This window comes from Parasteatoda tepidariorum, chromosome 4 (assembly GCF_043381705.1).
Source record: "Parasteatoda tepidariorum isolate YZ-2023 chromosome 4, CAS_Ptep_4.0, whole genome shotgun sequence".
In the NCBI taxonomy this organism is placed as follows: domain Eukaryota; kingdom Metazoa; phylum Arthropoda; class Arachnida; order Araneae; family Theridiidae; genus Parasteatoda; species Parasteatoda tepidariorum.
This window is the reverse complement of record NC_092207.1, coordinates 94,467,056-94,481,213: the sequence shown is the minus strand read 5'-3', so window position 1 is coordinate 94,481,213 and position 14,158 is coordinate 94,467,056. Positions and strand designations below refer to the sequence as shown.

Sequence of the window (14,158 nt, the reverse complement as noted above, 5' to 3'; positions counted from 1 at the left end):
CTGAAGCACAATTTTAACGAATTCTTATTATTTTTTCTAACTCGCTTTTATGTTCAAGACGATGGAATCAAACGATCGAAATTTCGTACACCTGCTGTGTAATTAGGACGCTAAAATTTTAACCGACATGTTTGCCTGATCAACCGTTTCCTAATTGTTACAAACAATATTTATGATTATTTTATCACCAAACATCGTCATTTTATGGCAAAAAAGAATTTATCGTCAATCTAAATTTACGTCGATTTATTCCTGATCCATTATCCGGCTACCGTTTTTTAAAATAAATGAATGCTGAAAGGTAAAAAATTAGTATTAAATTATATTATAAACATGCAATTGAAATAAAATAAAGGATATATTTTAATTTCATAACAGTCGTTGAGCAGACGAGCCGAATTTTTGGGTTTACGACTACTAATGTTCAATTCTGTAATTTTAAACCCAGTCCAGAAAACAAGGGAACTCCTGGAACAAGTATTGGAAGAAATTTGTCTTAGTAGGGGACTTTATGATGCTCCTAACCCATATTTGCGTTACATTTAAGGGTATAACGCGAAAACCTCCCACGGTTAGTCTGACGGCAAGAAGACTCTAACTCATGATCCATCTAGCACTGAGGATATTTTACGTCAGCACTGCGGTCAGTGCAAGCCGGCTGCGGAATTCGTATCGAACAGCCATCGCTGGGATTCGAACCCGGTTTACCTCATTGGAAGGCGAACGCTCTATCCCTTGAGCCATCACCCCTCATATAATTTTGATTTATTTTATATCTGTCGTTGAGCAGCCAACCCAATTTTGGGTTTTCGACTATTAATGTTCAACTCCGTAACCTTGTCATTTTGAACCCAATCCATAACACAAAGGAATTCCTGGATAATTTATTGGGAGAAATGTGCCTTCTTGGAGGAAATAACCCTCTTTTGCGTTACATTGAGAGGAAAATTACGAAAACCCCCCACGGTAAGGCTGATGGCAAGGGGACACTAACCCATGATTCTAATTGTAAATTTTCATTTTAAACTTCAAATTCCCATAAATTCTTTTAATAGCACCTTTGTGGCAATTAATTATCTATTATTGTTTATCAGCCACCCAAGTGCTATAAATTTACTTAGTACTTAACTTAATTGCTACATTTGCCACTTATTTTCATACTTTTTTTATTAAATAAATTCATATAAAATTGAATTTTAAATTGTAGGGTTTAAGTCGACGCTTTAAAGTTACGGCTACAATAATTAGCAATACGCTTTGCTTTGATCCTATAATAAGTACAAAAATATTGTTGAATTATCTTTCATCGTTTGGATAATGAAAAAATTACCTAAATGGATTCCTCACAAGTTGGGTGAAATTCGAAATTTCAACAATTGGACGAGTCCAAAAGCTTCCATGCACCCTACATTAAGCTGCGTAGTGCCGCTCTGAAAATTTCGATTATTCAAAAAAAATAATAATAAAAGTAAAACATTTATATATCAGGAAGCTTTGAAAGCAGCACTTAATAAATACAATTTTTTTTAAATTATCGATGTTCTTCGACATTGCTTAAAAATTTCATAAAAATGTACAAATGGTTATTTAAAATAAAGTTTTCCAATATAAAATTACAAACAATCATATTGCTCTATAATTAATTTCTTTTTATCCAGATCTAAGCGAATTTAATTCGTGTCATTTATGTGACTTTAAGATAATGCTTAGGATTAAAAATAGAAATTTTTGAACCATTATCAAGAATTTGAAAAAACTATTCTTCAGAAACCAAAGCTCAGAATTCAGTCTGATTAGTTGAAAATTATTGTGAAATAACAGCGTGACTTCGTTCATCAATTACAGATATGCTTTTATTTAACCAACTGTAAAATGTAGATAAGAGATAAAATTATTTCTCAAGAATTTTTTCAGTTGTTTTGATAAAGCATTAAAAATGACTTTTTGACAACCTCTAATATAAATGTATACTTCGCAGTACATGCTGATAAAAAAAAGAGAAAGAGGGAATATTTTTATTATCTTAAGTAGAATATTATCTTATCACAGTATACATACCATTGATAAAATAATAATGGATTCAATTTTTTCAAGATACAAACTATAATATTTTTTTGATTTCTTTTTAACATATATGTTACTGTAAGACCACGAAGTCTGGTAAAACCTGTGTTTTACCAAAGTGACTTGGTAAAAGTCTGAAGCATGCTAGAATAGGATTTCGTTTCGAACTGTTACCAATCCTTCACGGTAAAATTTGGGAATTGCCAACACTTTTTGGTCAAGGTCTGGAACGAGAAATGAGTTACGATAGAATTTTTCACTGCCACATATATTGGGTACTGTCCCGTTAAAGGTGGCCTTCACCTTGACAGTAAATACATATAGAATATTAGGAACTATGGCTCTTAAACTTAAAATCAGTGTTAGGTATCACGGTTCCTAATAGAACACCGAAGTCAAGCATCTCTGGCTGCGGTCAGTAAGCGGGTGGGTGACCACTTTGATCAGTCTACGTGGGGACCGAGGATGCGCGATATTGGTCCTCGTTAAACTGTCCTACCTTAAAGTGTTCAACTTCGCGCATAGGTCGTCGGGCAACCAAAGAGGAGGAGGCATCCCCTCTACAGAGGATCAAAATTGTGGTGGCATGTCTTCGGATCATTCTCGGCGTTGTTTTCCAAACAGTCGCCAATAGCCCATTGTGCAGCTCGACGAAAGTTAAATACCATACCTACTAGTGTTAGGTACATCAGACAAACGTAAACTGAGCAGTGGAGCTTAACTTTGAAAAAAGATCGGTGTAAGGTATAACGGGCAATGTCACACATATATTGATTAATCAGATTATTTAAAATAATAAGCAGAGATTATCATTGAGTGATTATTATTGAGTGGTTATTATTGAGTAATTATTGTGTTTAGTGTTTGATTTAGTGAAAAAAATCGATCCTCGCAGGTGGCTCACTTTAATGAAAGAGGTACCACATATCGTATACAGTGTGTTTCAAAAAGATTAAAGCACACTTTAATTTTTGTTGTTGTTATTGTCGGTCTTCAAGGCTAAGGGGGTGTGATTGTTCTTGCTTTCTAGTGGCGCCATGATTCTAGAGGCGCCATTCTATGGCCATGAATTCGACTTCTGCCACACCCATACGTCATACCCGTTTATTGGACTGGCCTATTCATACATCCATTCATTCATCCACAGATCGTAATTTTGACTTGAACGAGAATTCAGTACCCCAAGAAGTATTGATTTATTAAGGGAACATGAAGGACTTTGTGACCCGACAGGTTTAACGTGCACCAGTCACCATATACTACACGGGGAGTCTTTGGCCTTCTGGATTTGAACTCCCGTTCTGACAAACGTGAGTCCAGCGCCCTGCCAACCAGGCTATCCTGGATTACTTTAATTTTTTAATTGAAAATATGAATTGTAAAAATAATCAAAATAAGGTATCATTTAAGGTTACACCGGTGGAACTATCTTCAGGTCAATTACTTTTCAAAACGTTACATGAATTTTAAAAAATTGTAAAGAAGATCCTACATGAACAAACTGAACCAAAGCACAATTTTCACGATAAGTAATGAAGAGAATTCAATAATTTTTAAAATTAATTTTGGCAATAGTTAGAATAAAAATCCCTCATTGCGAGCTTTTACTGGTAGACGTAGGTAGTTCCTAGGTTTTAACACAAAGCATTGGTAAAAGTCCGAAATGGAATTATATTAAAGCAGACTTCGGACTTTTACCAAGCCACTTTGGCAAGCCAACTTTGGTCTTTTACAGTAAAGGGTACAGCATATTACGAGAAGTCTGATAATACGACAAATTTTCCAGTCACTATTTAAGTGTTAAAATTAAAGATAACAAAAAAATGTATTTTTAAAACGAATAGAAAATTAAAAGCTTTACACTAATACGGTAAAGCCATTTTTAGGGATATACATTTTTTTGCTATTTTAATGAGCAATACTATACAAAAAAAACTTTTAAATGAAGGACATTTTTATTTAGATCTGTAATCAATACAGAAAAGCGTAAATTGAAAATAATTTCCTTCTTACAATTTTAACACCTTCTTTTCGTAAAGCAATGGATCAGCGACCAACAGCTAAGCTATCTTCTCCTTAATAAACATTCTTCAACTATTTTTAGAAATCCTGCAGCACACACTTCAAATGAAAACTTCTTTTGTTTACCACGCATTTATCATTCCCCTTTGTAATTGTATGTAATTCCTTGTACAATCTATGGACCAATACAATCTACCTCAGATATCTATTTTAAATTAAAATACGAGTTCAAAGTAAAATAAAATAAAATAATGTCTCGTTTTTTGTTTTTTTTTTTAAATTGCTGATGTAATATTAAATAAATGTAGTATTTTTTTATAACGACAAACTCACTATAACTGCAATTTCATCCGCTGCTATTATGAATCGTCGTTGTAACGGACTTTTAAAGTGTACCAGATCTCCAACATTGAACAGATCATTTGCGTATTCAACTTTGTTCCACTTGTTGAGTACAATTGTCGTTTGCATTCATTTTTTGCGGGTTTGCGTAACAACTTGGTGAACTTTCTTTTCAAGTCCCTTTGTGAACCAACTTTCCTCTTAGAGAACATGGATCTTAAAAACAAATATCATCAGAATCGTGTGTACTTTTCACATTAGAAAATTCCTCAATCATTTTTTTTAGAAAATTCATATCTTTTCACCCAATAATTTTTGCATTATAAGAGTGCGAAGCGGTGAAGATGAAAATCTTGTTAACCCCTTAACGATCGGTTAATTTTCAAGAAAAAGGTCATAAAAGTGCCTATTTTTTTTGGCTTTTGCATTTGTATTACGTATTTGATTAGTGCTGCAATTAGTTTTAAAGAAATTAACTATCTACTATTACCTTAAAAATATCCTGGTACTGCCATCAGGTGTAAAATGAGAAATAAAATGTTTTCCGGGCAAAAGAAATGAATTAGTTTTATTCTTATTGGCGCGTTACTACTGAATACTTCAGCCCGTCAATATCACGGGAGCGAGAAATAGCTGGCGAAATCTCCCCCCGTCATTTTCCCGGGAGCGAGAAGGAAGGGGTTAAACAGCAGTGATGTTGACGGCAGTAATTTTTGCAATCTAAAGAGATGGCTATTGTTGAAACTGCTCTCTAGACTGTGACATTGTGTCACTTAATCTCAATTTTCTGTTGGGATCGTGACCTAAAAATTAGGCCGAACCCTGACCCCTCTCCTGTGACGCCTCACTGTCGATCTTCACGCCTGTGACCTTCGGCAGCCTTTGATGTCAGCACATGGTAGTTTGAACGATATAGTCACAGTTTGTGTATAATTGTGATTTGATTTTTGGCAATTCATCTGTTCACTTCAAGTCCCTTTTAGATACGATTTCTGCGGCATTTTAGGTACTTTAACTTTAATCTTCAACCTTTTATATAAATATCGCCCATTTTTTTGAGCGGGTGCATTCGAATTAACTTCCGTATCAATACTCTACGATCCCTTAACAGGGATTTTTCATTTTTACCCCCTCCTCTCTTTGAGAGACGGAGTTTTTTTTTTAATTGTATCATGACGTTCTTTCTTCCACACCCGTGGGTGCCTTTGGCTGTCCGGTAATAGTATTTTCCTTCGCCATGGCCTTGTTGGTGTTTCTTCCTTTGGTTTTTGAAGTAAATCAGAACTTTCATTCTAAAAAAAAGGGGTGAACAAACGTAGTGAATCCCGTGTGCCCTGGTGTTTTTGACAAGATTGCATTCCAGTCAACCATAGCCTGAGTTCGCGATTGGGATATCTCGGTATCTCGAGTAATTGATGATGTGTTTCTACAAAGTGGATGTTGTGACATTTCTTAAACCGTGCTGTGTCCCTACTTCAAAATAGATGTTGTGATTCCTCTATTGTGTGTTCTCTTGAACATTCTGCAGCAAATAGAAAATAAAAAAAAAAACATTTTTTTGGCGTAACAAGAACTCATTTCTTCTGTTCTTTTTTAATATCATTAGTTATTTCTTTTTTTGGAGATGGACAGCTCAAAGTAAATCTGCAACAGGCATGTGGAACTCAATCACAATGACGTATTGATCCTTTGTTTGTTTTTTTTTAATGTTCTTTTATTTCTAGGGGTTATTGTTGCAATTCTTAAGTACTTTTCCACTATAGGAGTAGTCACGCGCCATAATTAACTTGTTTTTTTTTTATTTTTGCACAACCTCGTAACAAAAAAATTAATTAACTAAATCTTTTTTTAAATTTTCCCAACCATAAATTGTAACATTTTGTACCTCACCAGTAGGACTGGGCTATAAATCGATGTATCGAGACGCATCGATTTAACGCATATATCGGCAAGACGATACAGCGACTTTCATTCAAGGCGATGCATCAGAAATCTGATTTAAGCCGTCGAGTAAAGACAACGAGCGCAAAACGATATAGCGATATAAGACACGCAAGGATATATGGTAACGATATAGCGATATAAGACTCTTCTCTTACGTTCCGAAGTCGACTCGCGCTGTGGAAGACGATGTTCGTTTCGTTATGTTGAAATGGCCTTGATTGGTGAGCTGTAGAATCAGAATCGGAGTTTTTAGAACACGTATCGTTATATCGCATGTTCCTTTTCGCGCCTCTTAGCTTTTTTTTCCTTTGTCGCGACTTTTCTTGTAGATTATTTTCAGTGGGACTAACTTCGTGATCGCCGATGTTACCTTGTTCTGAAGGCAATCTATTATTAAAAAGAATATATAAAGAAGAGTTTCTTCATTAATTAAATAAGTTTTTTTTTTAAAAAAAAAACTTCTTTTTGCTTTTAAATGTGAAAACCATCGGCAATCTAATTTAGGCGCCCATAAAAAATTGAATTTGTTAGGTTATTTTTTTACTTTCTTTTAATTTATTAAAAACTTTTTGTATGAAACTTCTAAAAATGTAATGAGTTTTTATTACTGATTTTAAATTGATAAATCTTGTTTTTATTTTTAGAAATAAAGTTAAAACAAAATTTATTTTTGTCATTTGGATTTGGACATAAGTCAGTCAACTTTGTTTGTACAAAAAAATTCGAAAGGTTTGCGTATTTTATTCATTTTTTTAAATCATTTAGCACTTCGTTTTATTAGAGAGTATAAAAAAAATTTTCAAAAAATATTCTTTTCATATTATTTGTTAATTAGCTAAATATATTATAGAATATCACAATTTTTTTATTTTTAAAAAATTAAATGTAATTTTTTTTCGTTCATAATTCGGTCATTATTTAATTTAATTTAATTATTTATCTGAAATGATAAGGTCCCGCAGTGGACTGATCGTTAAGACACGGTTCCCTGCAGATCACCGAAGTCAAGCATCACTGGCTGCGGTCAGTGTGCGGGTGAGTGACCACTTGGATCAGTCTGCGTAGGGACCGAGGGTGTGCGGTATTGGTCCTCGTTAAACTGTTCTACCGTAAAGTGCTCGACTTCGCGTGCAGGTCGTCGAGCTACCGAAGCGGGGGTGCCATCCCATCTGCAGAGGATCAAAATTGTGATGGCATGTCTTCGGATCATCCTCAGGGATGTTTCCCAGACCGTCGCCAATAGCCCATTGTGCAGCTCTAGTGTGACGTAAATGAACTATAATAGAACTATAATAACTGAAATGATAATAATAAAAAATAGTGTTTTAAAAAAGTTTTTTTTTTTCTAAAATTTATTTAGCACTTTGTTTTAAACATACAAATAATTTTTAACGTTTCATTTAGAAATTGAACATTACGATCGAACTTAATAATTATGTAATTATTTATGCATAATAGTACAAGAAAATATTAATTTGTAAAAGACGCTTTAAAAAAAGTTTTTAACACTTTGTTTTACGCGTATTATGAATTTCTAAACAAACATTTCAATAAATATTTTAAGTAAGATTTGTACATTGTAGTCAATTTATTTAATATCTTTCTTAAGCAAAATATATGTATCTTCAAATTTATAAATTGATTTAAATCAATCTGAGTATGAAGTTTTGATAGAAATCTGACTTTCTGTGCCTTACAAGTAAATGAAATTCAAAAATACTATATCGCGATACATCGCTATATCGCAATGCAAAACTGACGATGCATCACGATATATAATTTCTAATATCGCCCAGTCCTACTCACCAGTTGTATTTTATGAGGCACATCGTATTCACATTTTTTTAAATTTTACTTTTTTCTGTTATTTTTTTTGTACACAGCCCCACCACTTGTAACATAGACAAGTGAGGTATTGTTTCCCAAATAGTTTTTTACAATATAATGAATGAATCTAACCATGCGACAATAAGAGTAATGGTTAAAAAGTGATAAAAGTTTTTGTATAAACAGTATAATATTCGATCCGCAAAAATCTCGTTGCATCAAATTAAATCGAAAATCGTTTAATTTAGCATAGAAAATAAATAGAATTCAATAACTAACTTGTCTAAATAGGAAAGTCAAACGCTAAAATAAGTATGAATAAAATATTATACCTTTTATACAATATTCATTTTATTCAATTCATTTTATACAAATGAACCCCCCATAATTTTTTAACTGTATTTATCTTATTGGTTTCATTCGATTAAATATGAAAATATACATAGGTTTAGGCATATCTCATTTGCTTAGGTAGGAATAAGAATTTACATTGTTTCATTCGGTGTATATTTAGAAGATAAAACGCGAAATTTGATATCACTTCGACGAAGTATTCCCGTAAAAGAGTATAGCTTACAACTTTAAAAAAAAAACTATTCATTCATCTCTCATCTGTAAAAGATAATTCTATAAAAGATATAAGCAAATAAACCATACTTTTGTGATCAGTGTCAGCCATTTTATGTAGGCTTATTCTAAAAGTAATAGAGTTGTCCACAAATTTATTCAAATTTCGCACTTTCGGCAGCTTTGTATGAATTTAAATTTTTGAAACTAAATTTATGACAATTACATTCTACAAACTAGTTATTAATTCTCTTTTTATTAATAAAAGAAACACGATAAATTATTAATTATGGAATTTTTAATATTTCAGGCTTGATTAAAGTAGCAAAAACGATGAAAGAGTACGTTACTGTGCCTGAATACGTAGAAAAAGCTGCACCTTTACTTTCTGCAGTCAATGGAGTTATAAGGGGATACACATGTGTCACACATGAAGTCAATCTCGAACAACTCACAAAGAGATCGGAAAAAGTTATCAAGGACGATAAAAGACAATTCGAAGTAATGATGCGTTGGTTCGATTATAATGTCAAACTCATGGACGCTGTCAAATCAGCAATTGGTATAAAACTATATGAATTTGTTTTCGTTAAGCTCAAAAGAGTTTATGATGAAACTAGGTCCTCCAACCAACCTAATGGAGAAAATTGGAAAAAGCTTTTTGACACCATGGTTGAGTTTTTGGTGAAAGAAGGTCACAGTGTTAGTTTGGCTGTTCCATTAGCAGCAGTTTCACTGAAGTTGTTTATCTTGTTTTCATCAGCTTTGTTGTCTCTCGATTGGCCAGGAGCAGCGCTATATGTTTCTCGAACAGCAAGTATTGCAAAAACTGTGGTATATGGTGCTCATGCTGCTCTAGCTGCCAATGAAGTTTTAAACGCAAAAGGCGAATGCAATAGTAATGTGGGTTCTTATGCTGGAATAATTTTAGACTTAGGACCAGCCATTATTGATTTTTCAGGTTTGGTAAAGGGTGATGCAACTGGTGAACAAGCAGCAAATATAATCAAAATTGCAGACACTATCGAAGGAGAAATATCCAGAATCGAGCACGTGTTCACAACACTTAATTCAGAATAAAAAAATTAGTGAAAATAACATGAGGAGGAACTTGATATGTAAATTCTTCTGAAGATTGAACCAATTAAACTATTCCTAAAGCCCAGAGGATACTATTGTACAGAAAGCTTTCAATATTGGGGATATACTATAAGCGCTACTTGAAAAATTTATATATATATATATATATATATATAAGTTACATAGAAACAAGGAAAACTTAAACTATTACAAACAAACTAAACAAACCAACACTTAAACTATTATTTTTTGTAGATAATGTGAACCAACTTTAAGTAGCATTTTTACACAGCAGTCTATAGTTTGTTATTAGTCCGCAATATATTGTTCTTTTAACCTTCCAGAAGGCGTGCTTTTATGTATATTAATAGTATATATACATCTACATTATTTTCAATAGTGAAATTTTGAGAGCATAAATATTAAAATTGTAAAAGGAAATATTAAAATCATAAGGCTTAAGGCAGCTTAAGCTTCATGATTTTAATATTTTCTTTTACTATTACCTTAAGCTAAGCTTAAGCTTAAACCACTACAATTCAGTCAGAAAGAATGTCATCTTGATTAAAAATACAAAATGAAATTCGTCTCTAATATATCTCTCACATACGCACGTTAGCTGAAAGGTTAACAGTATTATGAAATTTTGAAATATCTTTTTCTTTTAATTTACCACTGTGTATATGTATTTAATTTCTTTGACAATAAAATGCAATAATACTTCGACATTCTTTATTTACTATTACTATAGGAAAAGATATAACTTTACTGTATCCACACATATGAAAAAGTTAATGCTTATTTGTCCGTGTGTCCTAGGTAATTTCTTGAACAGTCATCTTATTGCAGTGAAATTTGTTTATCTGATAGTTTGAAAAATGAGGAAGGTTATTATTACTACCAGAAAATTTTACTCCAAATCATTCCAACAAGAAACAGTTGCAGTGAAATTTGTTTATCTGATAGTTTGAAAAATGAGGAAGGTTATTATTACTACCAGAAAATTTTACTCCAAATCATTCCAACAAGAAACAGTTTTCGAAGGAATTGTTTCATGGGTTTATTCACTGTTCAATGTTAGGTTTATTCATTGTTCACTGTTCAATGTTACAATTCACTGTTACGATTTTAGCTACAAAGAAAACTTTTATTTTAAAAGGTAATATCCGTGACTTCATACTTTTAAAAAAAAATGAGCTTCACTTCAAAAATTTGTTAATTTCTCGTTTTTAATAATTACTCATCTTTGGTTCCTTACGTCAGGCCTGAACGAGTAAAGAAAACGTGCACAGTTTTCGAGGCATGTAAGTATTTCACAAGTTACTTGAAACCACGACTATAATTGAGAGTTTGAACCCATGTTTCTATAAACCTATAAGTATTGCTAAGTCAACAGAAATTTTAAAAAAAAATGTTGAAGTTTGGCAAAAAGCATTAATTCATCGAAAAATTGAGTAGATGTTGAAACTCGCAGGAAAAAAATTCTGGTAAAATTACCGAACTGCAATGTATTGACATTTCTGATTTAAAAAAAGAATATCCACAATTTTAGTTAATAAAACCAAAATATACGGTATTTAATTATAATTTTATCACCAAAATATACGATATAATACAATTTAATGATTTTTCCGTTCATATGGTAGCGGTTTACCGGAAATTTTGGTTTTCAAAACTATATTTTTCATTACCGCCCATAAAGTAAAGAATACAAAACTGAAAAGTAAATTTAGCCAAATAAATGGTTTTTATGTCATGCTCTAAAATATCATTATAAAATCACCAAATTTGACAGCAAATTATAAAAATTTATTTTATAGAAAATTTTACAAAAATCATTAACAAAGCCCTTTGTTAAAAACTCCTGAGTTTTTTTGGTATTACAATAGAGATAGATAAACGGTAAATTTTACCATATTAATTACAGTAATGACTATACTTTTTTTTCTCAGTGCACAAGTTCATTTCGTCATGCAAGTTGGCGTGTAGCTAACCTTTCTTTCGATATGTTGCAACCCTAAAACGTGTATTAAATTTAAAAATATAAAGTCCCCAAGGTAGCGTAGCAAGTAACAATTTGTTTTTTAAAAAATGGAAATTATGAACAAAGAGCCAAATCCCCAAATCCAGGGTAAAAAAGGGAAGTTCGTAAGTACAAGTCACTTAGAGCACCAAAAATAATTATAAAAAGTTTCATTAGTAATTGCTTTCAAGAATTAAGACTATAATTGTGACTAATAATGATCTTAGCGAACTATTACTACATAAACTGTGAGAAATCGCACTTTTTTAATGATAATACTGATGGGGAACAAATTTTTTTCTTGTTGAATGAGAATTTTTTTTAACAGATCTTGGATACTTTCTCTCCAAGTTACAGTTTCTTTTGTTTAAAAAAAGCATTTTTTGTTCATTTTTTGTCGAAATGCACAAACTAAAAAACATTATGCATACAGCGGGTCGTATAAATGTTCTGGCAAACTTCTGAAGGAGTTGAGGCAGATAATGAGGATTAAAAGTGAATTGAAACCCATGCCCCAAAATCTCGATGTACGCCACTATGAAGAAGGTTGTATTCAGGGTGCCAATTTATGTTGAATATGGAAATCTCAGGTTTTTGGAGTTTGTATTGGTATAGTGGGCCAGTTGAAGATAGTAATAAAAACAGAAGATGATGAATATTAACAGTTGAACCGGATTAGAATTAATAAAAAGCTTTTATTTAATATATTTGCAGAGATCGAGGTACCAAAATATAAATATTATCCATAAGAATTTCAGTTGGATCAATTTTGCATAATAATATTAATAAGGACAGGCCATGGGAGACAAATCCCCACGACCTGCCTAATCAAAAGCCAAATTAAAAAGTACGTGTAATTTGTTCCCAACGGACACAGAAGCATGGGTAGGAGATCCAAAATTGGCGAATTATCAAAATATAACATAGCCAAAACAAAGCCAACCAGCATATCAATATTGGGTTTGAAAGAATACCTTGGCGATTACGAGTCGCCAACAAATTTATGAGAATTATTACAACCATGCAACTGAAACATATTTTCGGTTAGAAAATTTAGGATTAAAAAGTTATTAATAGATTTTTGTTTTCGATTAGAGGCGACAGTGAATTAATAAGTCTGCATTAGTAATGAAATAAAAAGTTTCCGTAACATTGATTTATAAGAGAAGAATAAATTTTTAATGTTCGTTTTAAGAAGATTAAGTCCTTGATTTATTTTAAATCTAATTCCATTAATAAAAATAAGCTTAAGTAATCAAAGTTATTTAAAAGGATAGGAAATAAATATGTAATGCCAATTGTGGCATCACAGCCACTAGAAGCGCTTAGATGCTATTATGAACTGTTTCTTCATGTACTTCAGAACAGATCATATAAGGGAAGCGCCCCTTAACGTGTCTGAGCATGGTTTCTATACCCTAAATCCCCTAGAAGTTTGTCACATTTACGTGATCCACTATTATGCATATCTTTTCTAAACTTGCACATTTAGACAAAATATAGAGTAAAAATTCCATTTAGAAAATCTATATCTGTTGAAGCAAAACTGATTTTTGATTTGAAATTCCCTTACCCGATGATCAAGCATTTGTATAAATGTAACAAAATGTTCCAGAGTTTAATTTATTCCTTCAAAAATGTATCATAATAAATCTAAATATACGAAATCGCCGTTTGAACCAAAAATGAAGTTTCGTAATGAGTGCCAATTCAGCGAGAAAATTTACTGTTGGGCAAAATTAAATAGAAGTGCCTGTAATAACATTTTAATATAAAATAATTACTGTAATGACAAAGTAATTATAAAAATTAATTACTGTAATGACAGAGATACTAATTTTCGATAGTTGTATTCTGTTGATATCGATCACTTGATCGATAATGTTCGCTTTATCAATAATGTACCTTTTTCTAATTTCTTTTCTCTAAGACTGCGTTTAACACCAGTTTTAAATAAAACTGATTTTTGAAAATCCGTAAAGTAACAGTCATAAAAACTCATTTTACGTTAATTTAAAAGTCAAAATGTGTGCTCATGGCAATAAGCCTAAAATGTTTCAGCATGATTTGAAAGTACCACAGACTTATCCAATTAGCCTGGAGAATTATAGCAGCAATCACTAGCTAAGAGCCCGATAATTCAACTAGCCTACAACACATACGCTAAAATATTTTAAATTTACTTGGAATGTTTTGTACACTCAATGCTTGAAAAGACATTTGAATAAGCGTCTCCCAAATAAAAACACTTGGAACCCATTCTATTTTTTAGCCCTTTAATTGTTTGTT

At 32.1% G+C, this 14,158-nt stretch overlaps 1 protein-coding gene across 1 annotated transcript in view; it reads left to right on the top strand.

The window, feature by feature from the left end:
* LOC107436784 (uncharacterized) overlaps positions 1 to 10,572 on the top strand; it is a 13,128-nt gene extending 2,556 nt beyond the window's left edge. Inside the window, exon 2 of the mRNA XM_016048593.4 lies at positions 9,077 to 10,572. Within this exon, the coding sequence (XP_015904079.2) occupies positions 9,077 to 9,846 (770 nt within the window). The 3' untranslated portion in view covers positions 9,847 to 10,572. The remainder of the gene's footprint in view (positions 1 to 9,076) is intronic.
* Positions 10,573 to 14,158: the final 3,586 nt, after the last annotated feature.